Here is a 26,762-nt window from a genome sequence, read left to right on the forward strand (position 1 = left end):
AGCATTGTACTGAAAGTTTACAACGATATCATCACATATTCTTGTAAATGCACGATGCATCTTGTAAAGGTTGAGTATGAAAATTATAATACAATATCGTGCGAGATATCTCTCATTCTATAATCATGGATACAATATATGCTTGCTCAGTACTGGGACATAACTTACTAATTGCATTTAGACATGCAAAACGTAGTATGCATTTGTACATGAGCACACCACTGTGTTCAAAGTTCAAACGTAAAATAGTAATACAATACACACAACATCTTTGAGCAACAACAAACATATTTACAACATAGGTTCATACAATCTAAATTATGATAATAGTAGTTCCTACTAGTTTAATGTAGACATCCATTTTCTCGCAATTTACCAACCACTGTTTCCCTTCCGGCGCTTCCAGCCGCTGGAAGATCCCTCGTCATTGCTCTTATGTGGGCGGAGTCTTTCTTTCATTGGTTGTTGGTGCAGGTGACGTAGCCCGTTCTTGATGATTAGGATTCTACGGTACAACTCGTAGCTAACATACCCGTCCTTTGCCACGTACTCAAGGTGTATCGGTGAAAGTGGCTTCCACTCCCAGAACTGGTGCTTCTCCTTTGGGAATGATTTCTTCATGTTCTTGTATGAGGGGTCGATGATGGCCGCTGCAAGGTCAGCCATGGAGTCCCTTTCTCCACCACCCTTGATGCAGAATAGCCTCTGGATGTCGACGTGGTGCTCGTCTGGAATTTTGATCCATGCACGAGCAAGCATGGTCTTGTCGTTCCTGGTGTCGACGCTAGTGAAAGTTACCGCTTTCCGTTGCAGGAAGTCAACTAACGCCTGGGAGCGCTCGGATCTGCAGTAGTGGTATACAAGGACATGCTCGCGCATGGCAAGTTGGACGACGGCGATCCCTTGTCGTATGTAACTGCTCTTACGTGTGTACTCGAGGTCGAGGCTGACGAACTTGTTCTTCTCCTCCTTTAGCCATTCTTCGTACTTTTTGATGATCCGCTCCACGGTCCTTGGGTCGTTGGTGTACACCACCTCGAGCACGGTTGTACCGTGGGTAGTGATGTGTTCGGTGAGTGTTGTTAGTTTCCCGTCGTCCATGGCTGCAGGTGTACGGTGGTGAACTGCGGCCGGCGAGAAACTTTCGAGGAAGAGGATGAAATGGAGTCGGAAAAGTGAAAGGGTTATTTTCTCGTGCAAAAAAGGAAACCGCCAAAGAGCAGTTGCTAGTCACGCGGCGGTTCCAAGCGTAGAATTTCGAAAACAGGGGTTTGTTTTATCTGTTTTTTTAAGATTTTCACTTGTCTTGTTCATTGAATTTTTTTATTCGTTCTGTGCTGCCTGCGTGATCCATCTTTGGCTGTGAAAGTAGTCGTGTAAACGGTAGAACACTCAGCAGATGCATGGTCGTGCCTTTGTTGTGAAAATGTTTTTTTTTCAATTAATAATCTCCCTTGGTTAGGGAGGCACGATTTTTATGTTATTCGGTGCACAAGTGTGTGTTTAGGAAAAGTTGAAGTAAATATAGTTTGGACTTGAAAACGGAGTCCTGTTTGGTTTTTAATTGAGATATGTTTCACTAGATGGTTTGAATAAGTTTGATAACATGGCATTGGTAGAGGTTTTGAATCACAAATTGATTCTTGTTTCGTTTCATTTTTTAAAATGAATCTTTTTGTTTCTTGGTTTTTTGAATTGTGAACTTTTCAAAGGATAAGAACTACATTTTTTTGAATGAATCATTTCGATAGTTCAAACAGCATTTGTTTCAAAGGATCATTCCGATGGTTGAAACAGCAAGTTGAGTGTCCATAAGAGCTACATAAGTTGCAAAAGATCATTCCGATAGTTCAAGCAAGCACATGGTCCATAATAATTAAATTACTCTACCATCCTAACTGGCAAACTTATAGTAATCAGTGTTTTGCTCCTGGAGGCATCATCATGAAACGAGCGTTGAACATTCTAGGAGATACACTGTTTGCTTCCATTTTAGGTGCTGGTTCCGACGGAATCTACATAATGCGCTGAATGATAATGGACATAGAACGGTCATGGAGCTCTTTGAAAGTGATTAGAACAACATTCTTTTCAACGAAGGATGCAGCTGATATGAAGTCCCTGAAAGAAGACTTTTCTATTACCATCCTACTGTCGTTTTTGGAGATGTAGTACGATGAAGGAGTGATGACATGTGTAGGTTTATCAGGAGCTTCAAGGGTTACCCTGCCATTGGTTGGCATGTCCACCCATCTCTTCAGTGTTGAGACAACGCTCCTCGGAATTTTCTAGAAGAAAATCGAAATTAAAACCGTTGATTTGTCACTTGGACAATAAATAAAAGAATGTCTGAATATGGTGAGTGCACAAACATTAATAAATTCCATATTGGAAGTAATATAGTTCTTGGCATGTTCAGGTTTGTGTGTAAACAGGTAAAACAACATATTAAGAGAACAACGGAAGTTTTGTTGTTTTAGGTTTGAATAAATAGGTTCTTTATAATTTTACATATAAGCAATATTACGTCAGTATTGTTTATATTACATATGAGCAAAATACGTTTGGTATTTTAACAAGGACAGTTGTAACCAACCATGACGTAGTCTTTGGTGTTAGTGTGAGTCAAGACATGGACAAATGGACGGCAACGGATGAAAGTATCTCCGGAAAGGCGTTGTAGAAAGAATCGTGTCTGGTCGTAGGTAAGCTCAATATCCTTAGAGTAGACACAACAGTGAACATGGTCGAAATCGTCAGAAGAAAGATCGTCGAGAGCTAGAAAAAGAAAAAGCTTTTAAAGTTAGATAAAGTTATATCCAACACGGGGTTAATATTATTCAGTTCGATTCATGCATATAAAATTACAGCGAAAGAAGATAAGTTTGTAATATAAAAATATAACGAAAGAAGATAAGTTTGTAATGTTTGTAATATTAAATACCTACCAATGTGGGGTAATGGAAGCAGCCTTTTGTTATCTCGATATGTTTGTATTTCAAGATTGAGACCCTCGTCTGGTAGTTCAAATTCTATTCGGTCTCCAGCACAAAGTTCATAATCAGCCGCAAAGATGTTCCACTCACCACCGCAGAACTTTGTGTAGTTTGCCCTATGCTTAAACAAAGCATTGTAAGACCTTCCTTCATGTGTAAGAAGGGCTGGCTCTACCTGCTGTTTACGCAATTTTCTTGCTTCTTTCTTCTTCTATTCAATGTATTCAGCGAGAAAAGCTCTGACATTACAAGGTACATACTGGAAAAAATAGTGCAAATAACAACCTGTAAGTATAAATTTGAACTCGCGTACTATTAATGTTAAAAGTTTTCTTAAATTGGATGTGAATTTTTGATAAGAATTACAGATTATAACATAATTGTATTATAAATTAATGGACACAGATTTTTGGCATATGTTGACTAATTTTAATTAGAACTGAAGATGCATTATAGTAATCAAGGCATAGGCAGGCAAAACTAATGGACTATATTAATCAGGGCATAGGCAAGCAAACTAATGGAAAATGAAAACACAAGGCAGTTGCGAAGAAGTGGCAGCAGGGGAACCTAGTGTAGGTGCAAGGGGGTATGAGTGACAGTGACGATTTTTACTGTGTTGTAAGCAACTAATTTGTTAGTGATGCTTACTAACCATGCGGCTCCAGCAATTTTCATCAAGAATAACCTCAAACTCCTGGAGAACTTCAGGGTGTGGTTCGCAAGGGCCGCCTGGTTGGCGGCAGGTAGGGCAAATCATACCTAAATAATTCAGAAAAACTATGTTAAGAAAACAAGAATATCATAACAATTTAAAAACAAGCTTCAACGTGGAAGGTAGACAACGACTAGCTTCAGATATGTTAGCCACATTGAAGGCAGGCAACAACTACAAATTTACCATAAATCTTCTCATCTACTCCTTCGAGAAAAGCAGTATGACAGAGTTTATAACACTTGTTTAGATTTTCAAATGGTTTTTATATTCCTTTAGAGAATGAAGTCGTTGTACCGGATCTGATGCTTCAATAACTATCAAATGAAAAACCTAAACGTAAAACATAAATACGGATCGGAGCATGCTGCTTACGCATATGCTTTTTACTTGGGACAGAAGAAGAACGAGGGTTGACAAACGGAGATTTGGGTAGGGGAAGCTTAGGGCAAGCGCACACGGCTAGCAAAATCTACGAGAGAAGCACGGCTTGGAAGTTAATCAAGAGACCCAATAAAAACTCTACAATAACTTGTTTGAAATGAGACTGTGTGCGGGGAAGAAGCACGAACCCTAGAAGTAGGCGGACGGATAAGGCAGATGGGTTGTGATGGGAAGCTTAGGGCAAGCACCCACGGCCAGCAATCTACGAGAGAAGTATGGCTTAGAAATTAATCGATTGTGTGCGGGTTAGAAGCACGAACCCTAGAAGCAGGAGACGGAGAAGAAGCACGAACCCTAGAAGCAGGCGACGGAGAAGGCAAATGAGTTGTGTTGTGGCTGAGGGAGTCGGAGCTTATTTAAATATAAAGGAGACGGGAGAGAGCAAGAGTAGTAATGAGTGCTTCTTGTTTTATTTTTTATTTTGCGAAATGGAAAGAATGCTGGTTGTAGATGGTGTGCGTGCATTCCGAGGTGTTATGGGGACACGAGATGTTTGACTCGTCCAACTGCCTCCCATTATAGTTGTCCAGCTGTGCTGCCTCCGAGCGGAGTCTTTTACGTGCCTATCCTGCCTCACATACTTTCTGTGAGGCACGGTTATACATGCTGAAAAGCATGCTCGTGCTTCTATGTTTTTTAATCAGATATGGTTGGGTGTTTCTTTAGGAGAGGACCGGTGATGATGTTATTAGATGCACGGTCGTTGTAACAGGAGAGGCATGGTCGATATGTCGGGGGATGCAAATTGATGGGAGGCATGATGGTTGCTAATGAGAGGCACGTTTGCATCTGAAATCGAGTCACGATTCGTGACTTTGGTATTGCAATTTTTTTTCAGGCAGTCGTTGACCCAGGGGAGTCACTGTTTTTATGTACGCTGGCTTCAGGCGGGAATATGTATGATAGCCACGGTTATATGTATGTCAGAAGCATGGACGTGCTTTTGTTTTGTCAATGTTTCTGGTGGTACGCAGACATGGTGCGTTGATGTTAGTGAGGTTTGTCTTTAACCAAAGTGGATGCACGCGTGTGGCTTTTGTTCTGGCGAACCGTGCTTCTATTTTTGTTCACTCCCAGTGTAGTATTAGTATGACAGGGTCATCTCGTTTGCCTCTTCGCATTGTTCTCTCGGTCAAAAGATGTGCTGGTGACCGATGGGATGGCTATTTATTGTTAGTATTTATTGTGCCAGATACCATGCTAGAGTTAACCTAGAGGCTCCTCGATTACAGCATGGCAGTCGTGACTTTTGAAGTGCGTGGTTTCACGAGCTGCAGAAGCACAATCGTCCATTCACCGTTTCCTTAGCAATTAAATGGGCGCATGGTAACTGAGTCGTCTCTCCCCAAAGGTTAAGTAGTGGTCTATTCCTGGAGGTTATCGCGTCTTATTCCCTCCAGAGAAGTGCGGGTAGCTCCCATCATCCTCGCCTCGTACGAGAAGCACAGTCAAACTCCATTGTCGTCTCAGCCTCGGTTCCATGGACGACTTCAGGAACACTACTGAGCGTCTCTTTATAGATGCTGATGGTAATACCAAGCTCGATGTGTTGTACACCAATGAGCCCCACAAGGTGGAGGAGATTCTTACTCTCTATGAGGAATGGCTGCGTGAGGACAGGTACAAGTTTGTTGGTCTTGATTTGGAGTACACACGAGAGGATTATTTTGATCGTAGTAGAAAAGTTGCCGTTATGCAACTGGCGATGCGCAAGCATGTTCTTGTTTATCACTTGTGCAAGGCCAGGACGGAGTGCGCTGCTCTGAAGGATTTCCTTCGGAACAAAGGTATAATTTTCGCTAGTGTCGACGTCAGGAACGGTAGGGATGTTCTCGCAAACAGTTACCTCAAAATCCCAAGAGAGTGTCACATCGACCTTCAAGAGGAGCTCATGATCAAAGGAGGCAATCTAAGGGATTCAATGGCAGATTTGGCAGGAGCCGTCATAAACAAATATTACTTGAGTATGAAGTCGTCTTTTCCACAAGGTCTGCATGACTACTGGGAATGGAAGCCGCTTTCCCTTGAACACCTGAAATATGCGGCAATTGTAAGTGAAAATTTCGTCTTTATATTTTTGTTTTATTGCAACAATAGTACCTTTTCCCCTTTACGTATATCTTCATTCTCATCCGCTTTTTATTTTAGGATGGGTATGTCAGCTACAAGCTCTACCGCCGAGTTCTGTTTATGAAGGACATGATGCATCCTCGTTGTCTTCCCGACCCCGGATGCCGTTGATGCTTTGGAGCAGAACTCCAATTGAGTAGAATGGTCCCAGTGGTCTGAGCAGAATGGAAAGACTTTCATTTCTTTTTTTGTATAATTAATGAGTACTTTTAGTTCAATCCTATGGAGTACCGTCTCATGTTATGTGAATATAATTTCTTATGTTTTTTCATGTTACAAGTTCATTGTTGACGTTTGCGCTAGTTCATGTATATTTAGAGAACCTGTTGAAGTGGCACATATGTATTGTTTGGGAGAAGCGCGTTTTGTGTTTGGCTTTTATTCGGTGCCGTTTGTTTGTGTTTGTATTGTTGTCTTTTACACGTTCGCACAAGAGAGGCACGTCTGCTAACGTACGAGGCAACATTTTAGTTTCATGTCTTTGTGTGCTTTAGGACCGTGCCTCGAGAATCCGGGCATCCGTGTATGTTCAGGCTTCACTTCCGTGGCTTCTTTCCGTCTATGCATGTACATCCATGACACACGCCATGTCTGTAACGTGCTGGTTTCACACGGCAGTTCCTCTTGACACTACACAACCGTGCCTTTGCCACCACTCTTTTGTGTGTCCAGGTTGTTTGTACCCGTGCTTCGATAACTATGAGAAGCCGCAATTCCGTGCCTGTATACGCTTTAATTCGGTGTCTCCTGTACGTGCATTTGCGTGTCTTAGGCGTCATGCTGGCTGTGACTCTACGTGCCTTTGGTGCCAGACGCCCGTCCGTGAGGGGACGCATATGTATTGTTTGGGAGAAGCGTGTTTTTTGTTTGGCTTATATTCACCGCTGTTTGTTTGTGTTTGTATTGCTGTGTTTTACACATTTGCACAAGAGAGGCACGTCTAGTAACGTACGAGGCAACATTTTCAGTTTCATGTCTTTGTGTTCTTCGGGACCGTGCCTCTAGAAGCCCGCATCCGTGTCTATGGAGGCTTCACTTCCGTGGCTTCTTTTCCGCTATTCATGTACCTCACGTGACACACACGATGTCTCTATGTGGTGGTGTCACACGGCAGTTTCTCTTCAGACTACACAACCGTGCCTCTGCCACCACTCTTTTGTGCGTCCAGGTGGTTTGTACCCGTGCCTCGAGAACGCCAATTCGAAAGCCGTACCTGTGTGACAAAAGTCGCAATTCCGTGCCTGTATACGCTGCAGTTCCGTGCATCCTGTACCTGCATTCGCTTGTCTCAGGAGACACGCTGGCTGTGACTCTACGTGCCTGTGGTGCGAGATGCCTGTCCGTGAGGGGATGCGGTGGCTGTGACTCGTCGTGCCTGTGCTTCTACATGCCCGTTCCTCTAGACACTTTAAAACTGTGGCTCTTTCACTTCTACCATTGATTCGCTGCTTGTATTTGATGTATCCTCATGTGATACACGTCACGTGTCTATGTGTCTGCGGTGTCACATGGCTGTCCCTCTTGAGAGTTTGCAACCGTGCCTCTCAAACAGAGTGTTCTTACCGATGCCTCTGCCACCTCTCTTTTTTGCATCCAGAGGATTTGTATGCAGAGGATTTGTATATGTGCCTCGAGAATGCCAATTCGAAAACCGTGCTTGTGCATCGGAGAAGCTGCAATTCCATGTCTGTACGCAGAGGGTGTCTAGCCGTGGCTCGAGAACGTTAATTGCAAGGCCGTATTCGTGCCTTGCCAAGCCGAAGCACGTGCCTGTAGAGGCTACGTTTCCGTGCCTTTGTTGCCTGCATTCACGTGTTTCCGGCGAGTTGCTGCCTGTATCTCTACGTGCCTGTGGTGATACCCATGCCTGTGGAATAGACACGTATGTGCGTCGTGTGCCTGCATACCCGTGCCTGATAGACACGTATGTGCGTCTTGTGCCTGCATACCCGGGCCTCACCTGAAACCAGCCTTGACTATCGAGGGACAGATGTTGTGAATCTAGCTAGATGAGGCACGGATGAGTTTTGGCCTTCAGATCTAAGGTGTATGGCTGGCTGTTTGTTTGCTTCATTGGATTCTTCCGTTGGTGGTCTTTGTTCAAAGGAGGAATTGATGACCCATGTGCCGGCTGTTCGATGTGACTATTCAGTGTGTCAGTTACCGTAAAATAAAGTTAGAGGCTCCTCGATTTCTCCACGGCATCAAATATTTGTGCACAGTCGTGACTTTACGAAGTGCATGGTTTTATGAGCTTCGGAAGCACAACCGTCTATTCGCTATTCCTAGTTCACACGTTAATGCGCATTGTAACTCAAAGGTCCCTCGCCAAGGTTAAATACTTGCCGCGTTTGTGAGGTCTTCACGTCGTATTGTAGCCACAGAACATCAGTCAGTTCCCACCCTCCTCGCCACTCCCCAACCTTGTCGCAGGGTCTTAGGAATCTCCATTGGCACCTTGCTGCTCGTTTCCATGGACAACTTTTTGAACACCACCGAGTACCATCCTATAGTTGCCAATGGTAACATGAAGCTCGACGTGTGGTACACCAACGAGCCTGGCAAGGTGGAGGAGATCATTGGCTTGTACGAGGACTGGTTGCGCGAGGAGAAGCACAAGTTTGTTGGTCTCGGCATGGAGTTCACGCGAAAGGATTGTTATGGGCGTAGAAAAGTCGCTGTCATGCAACTGGCTATGCGGAATCATGTTTTGCTCTATCACTTCTGCAGGGCCAGGACGGAGTGCCCTGCCCTGAAGGATTTCCTTGAGAATAGAGGTATAACTTTCTCTAGTGTGGGCATCAGGAATATTAGAGATGCTCTTTTTCAATATTTCATCAGAATTCCAGAAGGGTACCACATCGACATCCAAGAGAAATTTATGATCAAAGGCGGCGAAGAAAGGGACTCCATGGAGGACTTAGCAGGAGCCTGTTGGGGAACGTAGTAATTTCAAAAAATTCCTACGCACACGCAAGATCATGGTGATGCATAGCAACGAGAGGGGAGAGTGTTTTCCACGTACCCTCGTAGACCGAAAGCGGAAATGTTAGCACAACGCGGTTGATGTAGTCGTACGTCTTCATGATCCGACCGATCAAGTGCCGAACGCACGGCACCTCCGAGTTCAACACACATTCAGCCCGATGACATCCCTCGAACTCCGATCCAGCCGAGTGTTGAGGGAGAGTTTCGTCAGCACGACGGCGTGGTGATGATGATGATGTTCTACCGACGCAGGGCTTCGCCTAAGCACCGCTACAGTATTATCGAGGTGGACTATGGTGGAGGGGGGCACCGCACACGGCTAAAAGATCAAACGATCAATTGTTGTGTCTCTAGGGTGCCCCCCTACCCCCGTATATAAAGGAGCAAGGGGGGAGGTGCGGCCGGCCAGGAGGGGGCGCGCCAGGAGGAGTCCTACTCCCACCGGGAGTAGGACTCCCTCCCTATTCCTTGTTGGATTAGGAGAAGAGGGGGAAAGAGGTGGAGGAGAAGAAGGAAAGGAGGGGCGCCGCCCCCCTCTCCTTGTCCTATTCGGACTAGGGGGAGGGGCGCGCGGCCCTTGCCCTGGCCGCCTCTCCTCTTCTCCACTAAGGCCCACTATGGCCCATTAACCCCCGGGGGGTTCTGGGAACCCCTCCGGTACTCCGGTAAAATCCCGATTTCACCCGGAACACTTCCGATATCCAAATATAGGCTTCCAATATATCAATCTTCATGCCTCGACCATTTCGAGACTCCTCGTCATGTCCGTGATCACATCCGGGACTCCGAACAACCTTCGGTACATCAAAACATATAAACTCATAATATAACTGTCATCGAAACGTTAAGCGTGCGGACCCTACGGGTTCGAGAACTATGTAGACATGACCGAGACACGTCTCCGGTCAATAACCAATAGCGGAACCTGGATGCTCATATTGGCTCCCAAATATTCTACGAAGATCTTTATCGGTCAGACCGCATAACAACATACGTTGTTCCCTTTGTCATCGGTATGCTACTTGCCCGAGATTCGATCGTCGGTATCTCAATACCTAGTTCAATCTCGTTACCGGCAAGTCTCTTTACTCGTTCCATAATACATCATCCCGCAACTAACTCATATCTATTTGAGGGTCAGCAGAAATCTCGAGGACGAGATTTTTCCTAAGGGGGTAGGCGTTGTGACACCCAAGTTTTTATTTGGATTTTTCAAAAGATTTTTATTTGACTTGAGGGGAGTGATTTAAAATTTTCCTTCAAGAGAACTCTCACTCTCAAATATTTTTCCTTATGGCAAAAGTTTTATTTGGATTCAACCAAGATCTGTCTTTGGTCTTGGAGGTTCTTGCTTTTCACTTGGACTCAAGACAAAATATTTTCACTTGGGAAATGACTTTTGAAAATCTCCTTGAAATTTGCACTATGGCTTTTGGAAAATCCCTTGCCACTTTCAACAATTTCCTTCTTGCCATGGCCTTAGTGAAAATCCCCTCTCCTAACCTTTCCTCACCTTTGGATCATGATTTGCATCAAATCCAGCAAGTTGAACCTCCCCATGTGATTATTTCCATTTATATTCTATTCAAATAAATTTCTGCCTTCTTTCCTAGCACTTGGAGAGTTACAAAGGAACTCCATTTTCTGTTTTGATTTTTGCCCCCAAACCTTTTTCCCCTCCTAGTCCTTTGAACCCTCAACCTAGAACCATGAAGATCCACTAGTCTTCAGTTCAAAATTTTCAAACTACACCTGCTGCAAGTTTGGACCAGATTTGTCAAATTTGGTGAAATTCATTCGAAACCTTCTCCAAAAATTCCAAGTAAAATCAGGCAGCCTCTGGGTGCATTGAGTGGTCATCTCACCAAGTTACAGCTCCAGAAAAATTTATCTCATAGCCAAAACCTTCTGTCGAACACCTGCAGTGCACTGTCTATGTCAAGTTCAGAAAGTTCAGAGAACACTGCAGTGGCCTGCTGTCGTTTTCTTCAGAGAAGAACGTCGATCTCGCCAGTGCCACCGCGTCGCCTTGCTCCTCGTCCCCGCCCTCTTGTTCCTGCACCGCATGAACGCCTGGCGCCTTGCGGGCGTCGGCGACGAGCAGCAGAAGGTGCGCCGCCCCGTGACCGACGCCGCCGGCGGCTTTGCGGACGCCAGCGGGAGACACGGCGCCGACGACGCCACCCAGCGCCGCCCAAACCACCGGAGCCCGCCACGTGGCCTTCCACTCCCCCGAATGCGCTGCCGCTCTCGTCGTGAACCGCAGGGCGCGGAGCGCGCTCTCTGCCGCCGTTGAGCCCGTGCGGTCACCTCACCGTGGACCGACGCCATTACGCCAAGACCATCTCCGTTTAGCTGTGAAACGACTCCAGTAACCTCCACTGATGCTGCCTGGCCGCTCAAACCACCTGCCAATCCACTGCTCCGCCGTAATCGCTCGCCGGAGATTCTCCGTTCACGGCCACCCCGTCGATCTGCCTATAAATAGAGGCCCCGAGCTTCAACTCGAGCACCCACCATCCCTGCACTCCCCCTAGAGCAAGCCTAGCCACTGGAAGAGCCCCGAGGAGGTCTCCTTCCTCGACTCCGGCCGCCGCGACCCGCCACGGGATCCAGCCCGATTCTCCCCCGTGTGCGCTCCTCCGCCTCCATTCTCTTGCCAGTAGCTTCACCTTGCATCCCTCGTTCTGACCCGCGCCTCAATTTGTAGTTTGCAGCCCTCCACCGGAGTTCCCCATCCTCACCCGAGCCGCCGTCCGCCGGAGACAGTGTCGCCGTCGACGTGGTGCTCCCCGTTGGACGAGTCCACCACCCACCGACGCGGAAGAAGACGCTGAAGCTCTTGGTACCCTCCGTTTCTCCTAACTCGCCGTGGTTCGACGCCGGCGTCCACCACAGTCTTCGGGCGCCGGCGAGCTTTTCAAACCTGACATGTGGACCCCGCATGTCAGCCTCTGTTCTTTTATTCGCGAACCGTTTTCTGTTGGCGCCTTCGGGCAAAATACGTTTTCTCCTTTGCGCTTGCGCATTCCCAACCGAAGCGTTTTCTGTTTTCTCAGTTAAAACCCTGGAACTTTTCTGTTTCATTACAGATAAGTCCCTGGACAGAAACCTTTATAACTTTTTAATAAAAAGGTATTTTTGAGTGATTCTTTTTCCGACAATCTTCAAATTTTGTCTAGTTTTTATGGGATTTATTTGAAAAATATTTGGAAAAGTTTCTGTGCAAGTGTTGGTTTTCACGTTAGTACCCGTTTCGTGATTGCCGTAGGTTTCGGAAGAGGTGACGGAGCCGCGAACTTCGCCGAGCTAGACTCCGACTTCTCCGAACCAGGCAAGCATGTTTTGAACATTTGATATGACAGATGTTTTACATGTTCACGTGAGAGTTTCTGCGTGGCATATGAGTGTCGGTAAATACCTCGTTGCTTGTAAGGCAACGACCCGGTTGTTCCAAAGTCGCGATGATCTCTGATGAGAGATGGCCTAATCATGTGGTGACATGAAGGGCAGCAAGGTGGTACTGTTGTAGCATACCAGTCTTGCGTCATCCGACTTTCTCCGACGTTAACGTGGTTGGAGCCACGTTATCATTCTTTTCCCGCCTGTCCCAAAGTTGCGATGATCTCTGATGAGAGATGGCCAAATCATGTGGTGACATGAAGGGCAGCAAGGTGGTACTGTTGTAGCATACCAGCCTTGCGTCATCCGACTTTCTCCGACGTTAACATGGTTGGAGCCACGTTACCGTTCTTTCCCCTTCCGTGCTACCACATGTCTCATTGCCAGGATGCGGTTTAGTAAGTTGGTAACCTCTTTCCGAGTACACACCAAACAGAGAGGCCGGGATGATGGTACCTTGGCCCAGGATTAAAGCCAGTCATCCGGTCAGGGGGCATGGGTGTTTCCGGTTGGGACCGAGAGGGGGGCACCCCCTTAGAGCGCGCGTATAGAAATTTGATCCCATGCTACGCGAGGTTGTAGCCTCCCCGTCTCCAGGTTTTTCTTGAATGTTGCCGAGGGTGATCCCTGGCTTCGGATGGTTGAATTGGGTGTGTACTGGTTAGACGTGTTTCTTCCAAAACCGTAGACAGAACTAGTCCCCGTGACTACTGAAATCCGTTGGCTGTGGTTAAGTACAAACTCTGTAGAGTCAATTCTTTCCAAATCATCGCATCCATGATCTAGTAGTGTAAACATTATATCCATATCTATCCGTGTGAAAAACTTGTCCCCGGTGAACAAGCTCAAGTGGTAAATTCAGATTTATTGTTATTCCTGTGGATGGACTAACTTTATATTTGTCTCATGCTTGTGATAAATTATGTTCCCGAACTATTGTATTATTGAGCTACAATATAAGCCCTTTATGAGACGTCGCGCAGACGTCCGACTGTGGCGTGTACTCGTTTCTCACTTTAAATATAAGCCCTTTATGTGATGTCGCTCAGACGTCCGACTGCGGCATGCACTGTCTTTATTTTCTGTTATAAGCCCTTTATGTGGTGCCGCCCCGACGCCCGACTGTGGCATTATTATTCCGCATTTTCCGCTCGAGGAGTCTTTCAGACACTCGTTTGGCACCAGTATTACTATTCTGCAGTTTCCGCTCGAGGCGTCATTCAGACCCTCGCTTGGCACCCAGTATTTATTATCTCTATGTCTGATCGCACTGGTTAACTTGTTCATATGCTTCATGTTGCATTCGTTATATCTTATGTCCGAACTGTCTTGCGAGTACTTTCATAGTACTCACCTGGCTTGTTGATTTGGCCAGATGTTGACGAAGGCGTTCTCTTGGATGAAGAGTTTGATAGCGCGTCCGATGCCTAGAGGAGTCCTAGTCAGTCCTGCGCGATCCCGGATATTGGTCACTTGTTTTGTATACGCTTCCGCCACCCGCAATAAGTCTTCTCGAGCCTCACTCCGACGCTCGAAGAGTTGTAGTCTTCTGGAATCATATCACTCGCTTCGCGATGATATTTCCACCACCGTTATTATCGTGAGTTAGTAGTTTGACACCCTATCCGCCGTCTTGTTTTAGCGGCGTGCATGTAATAAATTGTTGGGCAGTCTCTGCTCAACCTTGTATTATATTTAGTACTCCTGGTATTTTTCTTCTGTGACCAAGATATTGTCTACCAGTGAGAATGAATTCTTCCTCGCTGGTCCGTAAAAGGGATTGGTCTCTCAATAATTATTTTATTGAAAAACCGGTCGTGACATCTATGTATTCACACAAGTATTATGTTTTCGTTTAATACAATTCTAGCATGAATAATAAACATTTATCATGATATAAGGAAATAAATAATAACTTTATTATTGCCTCTAGGGCATATTTCCTTCAATCTCCCACTTGCACTAGAGTCTATAATCTAGATTACACTGCAATGATTCTAACACCCATGGAGCCTTGGTGCTGATCATGTTTTGCTCGTGGAAGAGGCTTAGTCAACGGGTTTGCAACATTCAGATCCGTATGTATCTTGCAAATATCTATGTCTCCCACCTGGACTAAATCCCGGATGGAATTGAAGCGTCTCTTGATGTGCTTGGTTCTCTTGTGAAATCTGGATTCCTTCGCCAAGGCAATTGCACCAGTATTGTCACAAAAGATTTTCATTGGACCCGGTGCACTAGGTATGACACCTAGATCGGATATGAACTGCTTCATCCAGACTCCTTCATTTGCTGCTTCCAAAGCAGCTATGTACTCCGCTTCACACGTAGATCCCGCCACGACGCTTTGTTTAGAACTACCAACTGACAGCTCCACCGTTCAATGTAAACACGTATCCGGTTTGCGATTTAGAATCGTCCGGATGAGTGTCAAAGCTTGCATCAACGTAACCATTTACGATGAGCTCTTTGTCACCTCCATAAACGAGAAATATATCCTTAGTCCTTTTCAGGTATTTTAGGATGTTCTTGACCGCTGTCCAGTGATCCACTCCTGGATTACTTTGGTACCTCCCTGCTAAACTCATAGCAAGGCACACATCAGGTCTGGTACATAGCATTGCATACATGATAGATCCTATGGCTGAAGCATAGGGAACATCTTTCATCTTCTCTTTATCTTCTGCAGTGGTCGGGCATTGAGTCTTACTCAACTTCACACCTTGTAACACAGGCAAGAACCCTTTCTTTGCTTGATCCATTTTGAACTTCTTCAAAACTTTGTCAAGGTATGTGCTTTGTGAAAGTCCAATTAAGCGTCTTGATCTATCTCTATAGATCTTGATGCCCAATATATACGCAGCTTCACCGAGGTCTTTCATTGAAAAACTCTTATTCAAGTATCCCTTTATGCTATCCAGAAATTCTATATCATTTCCAATCAGCAATATGTCATCCACATATAATATCAGAAATGCTACAGAGCTCCCACTCACTTTCTTGTAAATACAGGCTTCTCCAAAAGTCTGTACAAAACCAAATGCTTTGATCACACTATCAAAGCGTTTATTCCAACTCCGAGAGGCTTGCACCAGTCCATAAATGGATCGCTGGAGCTTGCACACTTTGTTAGCTCCCTTTGGATCGACAAAACCTTCCGGTTGCATCATATACAACTCTTCTTCCAGAAATCCATTCAGGAATGCAGTTTTGACATCCATTTGCCAAATTTCATAATCATAAAATGCGGCAATTGCTAACATGATTCGGACAGACTTCAGCATCGCTATGGGTGAGAAGGTCTCATCGTAGTCAATCCCTTGAACTTGTCGAAAACCTTTTGCAACAAGTCGAGCTTTATAGACAGTAACATTACCGTCAGCGTCAGTCTTCTTCTTGAAGATCCATTTATTCTCAATGGCTTGCCGATCATCGGGCAAGTCAACCAAAGTCCACACTTTGTTCTCATACATGGATCCCATCTCAGATTTCATGGCCTCAAGCCATTTTGCGGAATCTGGGCTCACCATCGCTTCTTCATAGTTCATAGGTTCATCATGGTCTAGTAACATAACCTCCAGAACAGGATTACCGTACCACTCTGGTGCGGATCTTACTCTGGTTGACCTACGAGGTTCAGTAACAACTTGATCTGAAGTTCCATGATCATCATCATCAACTTCCTCACAAATTGGTGTAGGCATTGCAGAAACCGGTTTCTGCGATGAACTACTTTCCAATAAGGGAGCAGGTACAATTACCTCATCAAGTTCTACTTTCCTCCCACTCACTTCTTTCGAGAGAAACTCCTTCTCCAGAAAGATTCCGAATTTAGGAACAAAAGTCTTGCCTTCGGATGTGTGATAGAAGGTGTACCCAACAGTCTCCTTTGGGTATCCTATGAAGACACATTTCTCCGATTTGGGTTCGAGCTTATCAGGTTGAAGTTTTTTCACATAAGCATCGCAGCCCCAAACTTTAAGAAACGACAACTTTGGTTTCTTGCCAAACCACAATTCATAAGGCGTTGTCTCAACGGATTTTGATGGTGCCCTATTTAACGTGAATGCGGCCGTCTCTAAAGCATAACCCCAAAACAATAGCGGTAAATCAGTAAGAGACATCATAGATCGCACCATATCTAGTAGAGTATGATTACGACGTTCGGACACACCATTACGCTGTGGTGTTCCGGGTGGCGTGAGTTGCGAAACTATTGCGCATTGTTTCAAATGAAGACCAAACTCATAACTCAAATATTCTCCTCCACGATCAGATCGTAGAAACTTTATTTTCTTGTTACGATGATTTTCAACTTCACTCTGAAATTCTTTGAACTTTTCAAATGTTTCAGACTTATGTTTCATTAAGTAGATATACCCATATCTGCTTAAATCATCTGTGAAGGTGAGAAAATAATGATATTCGCCACGAGCCTCAACATTCATCAGACCATATATGTATGATTTCCAACAAATCTGTTGCTCTCTCCATAGTTCCGGAGAACAACATTTTAGTCATCTTGCCCATGAGGCACGGTTCGCAAGTACCAAGTGATTCATAATCAAGTGGTTCCAAAAGTCCATCAGTATGGAGTTTCTTCATGCGCTTTACATCGATATGACCTAAACGGCAGTGCCACAAATAAGTTGCACTATGATTATCAACTCTGCATCTTTTGTCTTCAATACTATGAATATGTGTATCACTACTATCGAGATTCAACAAAAATAGACCACTCTTCAAGGGTGCATGACCATAAAAGATATTATTCATATAAATAGAACAACCATTATTCTCTGATTTAAATGAATAACCATCTCGCATCAAACAAGATCCAGATATAATGTTCATGCTTAACGCTGGCACCAAATAACAATTATTTAGGTCTAAAACTAATCCCGAAGGTAGATGTAGAGGTAGCGTGCCGACCGTGATTACATCGACTTTGGAACCATTTCCCACGCGCATCGTCACCTCGTCCTTAGCCAATCTTCGGTTAATCCGTAGCCCTTGTTTCGAGTTGCAAATATTAGCAACAGAACCAGTATCAAATACCCAGGTGCTACTACGAGCATTAGTAAGGTACACATCAATAACATGTATATCACATATAGCTTTGTTCACCTTGCCATCCTTCTTATCCGCCAAATACTTGGGGCAGTTCCGCTTCCAGTGACCAGTCTGGTTGCAGTAGAAGCACTCAGTCTCAGGCTTAGGTCCAGACTTGGGTTTCTTCTCCTGAATAGCAACTTGCTTGCTGTTCTTCTTGAAGTTCCCCTTCTTCTTCCCTTTGCCCTTTTTCTTGAAACTGGTGGTCTTATTGATCATGAATACTTGATGCTCCTTTTTGATTTCTACCTCCGCAGCCTTTAGCATTGCGAAGAGCTTGGGAATCGTCTTATCCATCCCTTGCATGTTATAGTTCATCACGAAGCTCTTGTAGCTTGGTGGCAGTGATTGGAGAATTCTGTCAATGACACTATCATCCGGAAGATTAACTCCCAGTTGAATCAAGTGATTATTATACCCAGACATTTTGAGTATATGCTCACTGACAGAACTATTCTCCTCCATGTTGCAGCTGTAGAACTTATTGGAGACTTCATATCTCTCAATTCGGGCATTTGCTTCAAATATTAACTTCAACTCCTGGAACATCTCATATGCTCCATGACGTTCAAAACGTCGTTGAAGTCCCGGTTCTAAGCCGTAAAGCATGGCACATTGAACTATCGAGTAGTCATCAGCTTTGCTCTGCCAGACGTTCTTAACGTCGTCAGTTGCATCGGCAGCAGGCCTGGCACCCAGCGGTGCTTCCAGGACGTAATTCTTCTGTGCAGCAATGAGGATAATCCTCAAGTTACGGACCCAGTCCGTGTAATTGCTACCATCATCTTTCAACTTTGCTTTCTCAAGGAATGCATTAAAATTCAACGGAACAACAACACATGCCATCTATCTACAATCAACATAGACAAGCAAGATACTATCAGGTACTAAGTTCATGATAAATTTAAGTTCAATTAATCATATTACTTAAGAACTCCCACTTAGATAGACATCCCTCTAATCCTCTAAGTGATCACGTGATCCATATCAACTAAACCATGTCCGATCATCATGTGAGATGGAGTAGTTTCAACGGTGAACATCACTATGTTGATCATATCTACTATATGGTTCACGCTCGACCTTTCGGTCTCCGTGTTCCGAGGCTATATCTGTTATATGCTAGGCTAACCTGAGTACTCCGCGTGTGCAACTGTTTTGCACCCGTTGTATTTGAACGTAGAGCCTATCACACCCGATCATCACGTGGTGTCTCAGCACGAAGAACTTTCGCAACGGTGCATACTCAGGGAGAACACTTATACTTTGATAATTTAGTGAGGGATCATCTTATAATGCTATCGTCAATCAAAGCAAGATAAGATGCTTAAAAGATAAACATCACATGCAATCAATATAAGTGATATGATATGGCCATCATCATCTTGTGCTTGTGATCTCCATCTCCGAAGCACCGTCATGATCACCATCGTCACCGGCGCGACACCTTGATCTTCATCGTAGCATCGTTGTCGTCTCGCCAATCTTATGCTTCTACGACTATCGCTACCGCTTAGTGATAAAGTAAAGCATTATAGGGCGGTTGCATTGCATACAATAAAGCGACAACCATATGGCTCCTGCCAGTTGCCGATAACTCGGTTACAAAACATGATCATCTCATACAATAAAATTTAGCATCATGTCTTGACCATATCACATCACAACATGCCCTGCAAAAACAATTTAGACGTCCTCTACTTTGTTGTTGCAAATTTTACGTGGCTGCTACGGGCTTAGCAAGAACCGTTCTTACCTACACATCAAAACCACAACGATAGTTTGTCAAGTTGGTGCTGTTTTAACCTTTGCAAGGATCGGGCGTAGCCACACTCGGTTCAACTAAAGTTGGAGAAACTGACACCCGCCAGCCACCTGTGTGCAAAGCACGTCGGTAGAACCAGTCTCGCGTAAGCGTACGCGTAATGTCGGTCCGGGCTGCTTCATCCAACAATACCGCCGAACCAAAGTATGACATGCTGGTAGGCACTATGACTTATATCACCCACAACTCACTTGTGTTCTACTCGTGCATATAACATCAACGCATAAAACCAGGCTGTGATACCACTGTTGGGGAATGTAGTAATTTAAAAAAAAATCCTACGCACACGCAAGATCATGGTGATGCATAGCAACGAGAGGGGAGAGTGTTGTCCACGTACCCTCGTAGACCGAAAGCGGAAACGTTAGCACAACGCGGTTGATGTAGTCGTACGTCTTCACGATCTGACCGATCAAGTACCAAACGCACGACACCTCCGAGTTCAGCACACGTTCAGCCCGATGACGTCCCTCGAACTCCGATCCACCCGAGTGTTGAGGGAGAGTTTCGTCAGCACGACGGCGTGGCGACGATGATGATGGTCTACCGACGCTGGGCTTCACCTAAGCACCGCTACAGTATTATCGAGGTGGACTATGGTGGAGGGGGCACCGCACACGGCTAAAAGATCAAACGATCAATTGTTGTGTCTCTAGGGTGCCCCCTGCCCCCGTATATAAAGGAGCAAGCGGGAGGTGCGGCTTGCCAGGAGGGGGCTTGCCAGGAGGAGTCCTACTCCCACCGGGAGTAGGACTCCCTCCCTATTCCTTGTTGGATTAGGAGAAGAGGGGGAAAGAGGTGGAGGAGAAGAAGGAAGGGGGGGGGGCGCCGCCCCCCTCTGCTTGTCCTATTTGGACTAGGGGGGAGGGGGGCGCGGCCCTTGCCCTGACCGCCTCTCCTCTTCTCCACTAAGGCCCACTATGGCCCATTAACCCCCGGGGGGTTCCGTTAACCCCTCCGGTACTCCGGTAAAATCCCGATTTCACCCGAAACACTTCCGATATCCAGATATAGGCTTCCAATATATCAATCTTCATGTCTCGACCATTTCGAGACTCCTCGTCATGTCCGTGATCACATCCGGGACTCCGAACAACCTTCGGTACATCAAAACATATAAACTCATAATATAACTGTCATCGAAACGTTAAGCGTGCGGACCCTACGGGTTCGAGAACTATGTAGACATGACCGAGACACGTCTCCGGTCAATAACCAATAGCGGAACCTGGATGCTCATATTGGCTCCCACATATTCTACGAAGATCTTTATCGATCAGACCGCATAACAACATACGTTGTTCCCTTTGTCATCGGTATGTTACTTGCCCGAGATTCGATCGTCGGTATCTCAATACCTAGGTCAATCTCGTTACCAGCAAGTCTCTTTACTCGTTCCGTAATACATCATACCACAACTAACTCATTAGTTGCAATGCTTGCAATGCTTAAGTGATGTGCATTATCGAGTGGGCCCAGAGATACCTCTCCGACAATCGGAGTGACAAATCCTAATCTCGAAATACGCCAACCCAACAAGTACCTTCGGAGACACCTGTAGAACACCTTTATAATCACCCAGTTACGTTGTGACGTTTGGTAGCACACAAAGTGTTCCTCCGGTAAACGGGAGTTGCATAATCTCATAGTCATAGGAACATGTATAAGTCATGAAGAAATCAATAGCAACATACTAAATGATCAAGTGCTAAGCTAACGGAATGGGTCAAGTCAATCACATCATTCTCCTAATGATGTGACCCCGTTAATCAAATGACAACCCATGTCAATGGCTAGGAAACAAAACCATCTTTGATTAACGAGCTAGTCAAGTAGAGGCATACTAGTGACACTCTGTTTGTCTATGTATTCACACAAGTATTACGTTTCCGGTTAATACAATTCTAGCATGAATAATAAACATTTATCATGATATAAGGAAATAAATAATAAGTTTATTATTGCCTCTAGGGCATATTTCTTTCAGAGCCATCATTGACGAATCTTATTTGGAGCTGGAGTCATCTTTTCCAGAACTTCTTTGTCACTACTGGGATTGGAAGCCACTTACTTTTGATCACCTGAAATATGGAGCTACTGTAAGTGAATATTTCATTTTTGTTAGTTTCTGCCTTTGTTGCTAGAACAGTACTTGTTTTTTTTGTATATTCATGTTTTCATTTGATTTTCCTTTAGGAAGGGTATGTGAGCTATGAGCCATACCGCCGATTTCTGTCGATGAGGGACATCCTGCATCGTCGCTATCTTCCTGATCTCAGATGGCGAGGACGTTTCTGAGGAGTAGTCCAGGTGGAAGTGCTGGCAAGATGGATTGTGTGATGAATTGCTTATTTGATAGTTATTGTATGGGGTAATATTACATAGACTGATGAATTTGTAATTGTGGTTGTTTTATTTTGAACCGGATGGAGTTGACTAGTTTGGAAATTTAAGTTTATTTTTGTTCCATTATGTTTTTCTTAATTGGGTGCCTTCAAGAATATTTTCCTCTATGATTTGTTGCTATGAGTTAGTATTAGATGAGATGGATTAAGGGGAGCACTCAGATGTGCACTTTCGTGATTCTAGGCAGCGCACAATCGTCTGTTCAGGGAGGCATTGTTTTTGTTTTAGGCAAGGCACGCTCTGGTCTTATTAGTTTGCTAGCTTCTTCACTGACAGGTAGGGGCTTTACTTTTGCTTTGTGTTTGTACTGTGTTTGGCACGGTTGTTTTTATATTGAATATATGGTTGTGGTTGTGTGTTTGAAATGTTTTTATGCAGAGCTTTAGTGTGTTTAAGATTCTTCAAATTTTCTCACTTTGCTGTCTGTTTCAATATATGTTGTCTGTTTCAGTATATGTTGTCTGATTTAGGCACGGTAATCCAGTGTGATACTTGCTGTGGGAGTATTGTGTTATCGACGGTTGCGTTTCTGTGTTTCTATTATGGTGGTGGTACTTTGATTTTGAAAGGCATGGCCGTGAAGGCATTGGATGCATTGTCGTATGTTTGGTAGAGGCGTTATCCTTCCTTTGGGTATTAAATTCGGAGAGGCACTGCGTTATGTTAGTATGAGTCACTGTCATGGTTGTATGTTCTGTAATATTTCTAGTTAGTCTGCTAGTGAAGTCACGTCTGTCTAGTTAGTGGAGGCATGTGCTATGTTATGTTGAGTCAGAGTTCTGTCTGTTGTTCGCAAATGCTTTCTCTTACACGTTCGCTCGGAGAGGCACATCTACGATGTTACTCAAAGGCATGGTCGTGCCTTTCTTTCGAAACGTTTGCTTTCACTTATTTGCTGAGAGAGACTCGTCGTTGAAACTTGTGAGGTCACAGACCTTTTACAGTCGAAGTCACGGTCGTTCTTCTGTTTTGGTCTTTTTTCAGTTTAGTCGTCTATCACAGAGGATGGTTCTTCTTTCGTTAACTTGAGCCACGGTCGTGCTTCCATGACTCATTTGGCTTGGAGAGGGACCGGTGTTAAGCTGTCGAGAGGGGACGGTCCTGTGTTAACTGGTGGCGCACTTGTGTGTGTCAGCTTAGTTGTCCGTGGTAAGAGAGGCACGTTCTACGTGGATAAGAGGCACGACAGTGCCTCTGTGACCCGGATTACTGGAGGTGAGTCATTTAGCTCCTTCGTCAGATGCTTACGAATTGATAGTGTTTTTCCTTTGTGTTTCAATTGTTTCTTTTATATGTCTTATTGAAGTGAGTGGTGTTCTAGTGCAAGGAAGTGATGTGTTGAATATCATGTTTAGAACTTTTGGAAAAAATATGATTCTTATTTGTAAATGTTTGCTGTTCAGGAATTTAAGACTTGACCATTTGAACGCACAGCCGTGTTTAACGGGATCCATAGCAGATATCTTGGATGGACACAAAAATAGGCGAAACATTGTTGTGATTACATATGAGTCGATATGGCTGGCTGAAACAATGTTCAGATGGCTCCACCTAAATTAAGGCACATTTAAGCAATAGTCATCTTCTTCCAACTCTTCTTCTTTCGCGCCGGATATTGTGCTTGTCGAGGACGATGCTCAGTGCCTCAAATACATGGCCTGTGTTGTGGTTGGATGTTATCATTTTGTAAGTTAGTTGTTCTCTCATCGGTTTCACATGGATCTGCAAACACATAACCGTGCAAATTAATAAAATTTATTGTAAAACTTAATGTTCAACTGGCTTGGATGAACGTATGTTGATGTGTTGTCAATGAGAGTGAACTTACATTGTTGATAAAAAATGAATTATTATTCAAATTAATGAGCGGCATCAAATGCATGGTGTAAATAGCACTATCATCCCTGAAAATTGAGAGCATTAATGTCTGTGATTAGAAGGTGAACAGTAGGTATGGGATGTGTAGTGGAACAAAAAGATGCATGGTTTAAATGAGGTAGAGCTACAGTTAAAAGAAACTTACTCTCTGTCTGAGTTACATACACTCTGCACAGGTTTGACATGAAAGGAGGCCATGGTGTGAGGATAGTTGTTGTAAGCAGAATGGTAAGCTCTCTTGAAGTTTTCGATGACAATGTCCGAGTGTTCCTTTATACCGTCGCAATTGATATAAGGACACAAAATTTCGAAGCGACGCATTGCAAGATTCACGATGATGAGGTAGATAAAATGTGGATCCTTTCTCACAGGTATTAAGACTTAAAACAATTAACAGGGAATAATATCATTGTAACAAGAAAAACTTGTAGAATCAAAGACGAACACTAGGAAGATAGAGTGAGTAGGGTGAACTCACGATGTTACATTTGTTGGGCAGCCTGTACCCAATAGTTTTTTCCACAATGTGTTCCTTGAGTAGTTCTGTGCTTGCTCCTAGAACTTTAAATTTATCCTGCAGAAAATTGAAGTTGTGTCACTCAGTGTGGTAGTAGTAGTAAATGTGGTTTGTTATTATTATTTATGAGAAGCAAGAACTTACAGAAGCGTCCATGTACATTATATGCTTGTGCACAAATGCTGGCGTTGCGTAGAATTGTTCTTTCATCAGCAACGCTGAGTAAGCATCGACCACGAATAAGTTGATATATCTGTATACCTTCATTGACAAACCTAAAGTTCGATGATCGACCCAACGTCGATCGACGGAGGATATCCTCTTGCTGTAAAAAAAACAAATGAATTTTAAATCGTAAGATTTTCTTTTTTAACATAAGAGGAAATGATTAGTATCCAATTTCAGTAGTAGAAGAATCGAGCCGAAACACTTGAATATGATAGCTTCAGGCGGAATATATTGCATTAGTAAACGAAGGGACCAAAACTTTACTGTAACAGGAACAACGAATTCATTACCTATCATTTTGCTTGATACCTGGCATATTGTCGACGATTGTTTCATACACTTCTTTCTCCTCATTTGTGGAATCTCTTATTTCCAAAAGTTGGCAGTGATCTTGATGGTCATTCCCTTGGTCAGTGAATCGAGTCTGTTCTAGCTCAGAATGATGTTGATGAGGCTGGAAGACATGACCACCGGAGTTCAATTGACCATTACTAATTTGCAGACGACCCTCATTATAATTGTTGTTTCTTTGGAACATTAGGCGTTGTGGTTGGTGCTGCATGCGCAGTTCTAATGTTCTGACAGTTGGATCACCGGTTGAGCTTGAAGGAATATCTGTTGGAAAATGCTGGAGAGGATGGCCGGAATACTGCATGCTGTTGAACTGTTGTTGCAAGGCACTGTAACTTTGCCCATTATACCCGCCTCTGTGTGGTTGCTGATTGTTTTGCTCTTGAGGTTGGCGTTGTTGGCACCGTGTAGTGCTGTTATTCTGAGCATCATTGTGTTGGGGGTAGTGGGCATCACGGACAGTGGTTTGTTGCTGGTACTGCTTGTGACTTTGGTTGTTCATCGCATATGGTGAGCGCTGGCTTTTGTTTGAACCGCCGTTATTCTGAGCACCAGGATGTTGGTAGAAGTGGTTTTTGATACTAGGAGCTGGTTGATTGTAGTGTTGGGACAAGGGAGTTGCTGGTAAACTTTGGGACAAGACAGTTTGAGTTAAACCTGTAGAGTATGACGTATCAAAGGCCTGTGTGAGGTGGCTACCGCCTGACATTGATCCTGATCTGCTGGGTATATGTGGCTCTGGATAGTTAGAAAGGGAAGATCTAGCTGATGAGCTTGAATTCTTGGCCAAGTGTGAGACAGTATCAGGTTGGCATTGTTGTGATGCTACTTGGTTATGAAAGGGTTGTTTCTTTTTTTGTTCAATGACTCTGTCAAGTTGTTCATAGATAGATGGGTCAGACCATATTTGATCATCATCAATGAATCCACAATTAAGGAGGCCTCTGTGGTTGTCAGCTTGTAGAGACTGGTTGTTTGCAGTTTCTGTTGAATTATGTGGAGGCTCCAGTATCCTAACTCTTTTCATAGGAGGCGCTGTACTCTTGTACCTGGATCTTCTGACTGCTTTAAGGACCTCTTGTGAGCTGCCATTTGTGGTTCCGGTTCTGGCGGTTGTGCGCTTGTGGTAATAGGGACGCTGTCTGTGGGATCAATAGGTGGTTGCTTCATACACTGTTCATGTTCTTCTGCAATGTTATTGTCTTCTGCATTGACAGATGGTGCAGCAACCAGTGGAGCATCACTAGTGGATGGAATTGCTTTTCCCGTGTCCAGTACTGAGCCAGAACCGCTGGCAGAATCACTGGGGACTTCTACTGTAGGAGCAAGGGAGGAAGTAGCTCTTGTGCGTTCTATTTCAGCAATGTTGTTCTCGTCACTCAAAGTTGAAACAAGATGGACCTTATCTTCCTGCAGCGAAGAAGAACGTTGTCCAGTGACATTGTTTGATTTTTGTGTAGGCTGGGATACAGTGAGGCTCTTTGTGTTGGTTGAAGAGTTGTTGTGAGCGCTACCAGAACCGCTGGACCGTGCAGTAGTTGGTGACGTTTTCCCAACGTGATAAACAGGTGCTCCAAGTGTATCTGTTGAGATTGGATCAGTCAGTAATTGTTTGTCAACCGCAGAGTGCGAGGCTGATGTTTCTGTTGTAGTAGGTTTTGCTGTTTCCTCCAAGAGTTTTTCCAGTGGGCTTGTCAGAGAGTTGTGGTCTCCAGATCCTCCAGCAGAATTTTGGGTTCAATCGGTACAGAACACTCAGATGAATTTTCA

The 26,762-nt window shown here is 44.4% G+C and overlaps 2 protein-coding genes across 2 annotated transcripts; one reads left to right on the forward strand and one right to left on the reverse strand.

Annotated features, from left to right (window-relative positions):
- Window positions 1-372: 372 nt before the first annotated feature.
- Window positions 373-1,101, reverse strand: LOC141021992 (uncharacterized). Its single transcript, XM_073497862.1, has one exon. The coding sequence runs from the start codon at window positions 1,099-1,101 to the stop codon at window positions 373-375; it is 729 nt and encodes a 242-aa protein (XP_073353963.1).
- A 4,534-nt stretch (window positions 1,102-5,635) lies between these two features.
- On the forward strand, window positions 5,636-6,396 carry LOC141021993 (uncharacterized). Its single transcript, XM_073497863.1, has 2 exons — window positions 5,636-6,205; window positions 6,304-6,396. The coding sequence occupies exons 1-2, from the start codon at window positions 5,636-5,638 to the stop codon at window positions 6,394-6,396; spliced, it is 663 nt and encodes a 220-aa protein (XP_073353964.1).
- Window positions 6,397-26,762: the final 20,366 nt, after the last annotated feature.

Source organism: Aegilops tauschii, chromosome 4 (genome assembly GCF_002575655.3).
Source record: "Aegilops tauschii subsp. strangulata cultivar AL8/78 chromosome 4, Aet v6.0, whole genome shotgun sequence".
Classification (NCBI taxonomy): Eukaryota; Viridiplantae; Streptophyta; class Magnoliopsida; order Poales; family Poaceae; genus Aegilops; species Aegilops tauschii.

Bases quoted from the DNA above. Each gene is read 5' to 3' on its own strand.
- LOC141021992 (XM_073497862.1), bottom strand. From the start codon at position 1,101: ATGGACGACGGGAAACTAACAACACTCACCGAACACATCACTACCCAC.
- LOC141021993 (XM_073497863.1), top strand. From the start codon at position 5,636: ATGGACGACTTCAGGAACACTACTGAGCGTCTCTTTATAGATGCTGAT. The intron at 6,206-6,303 runs GTAAGTGAAAAT...TTTTTATTTTAG, and splicing joins ACCTGAAATATGCGGCAATT to GATGGGTATGTCAGCTACAA.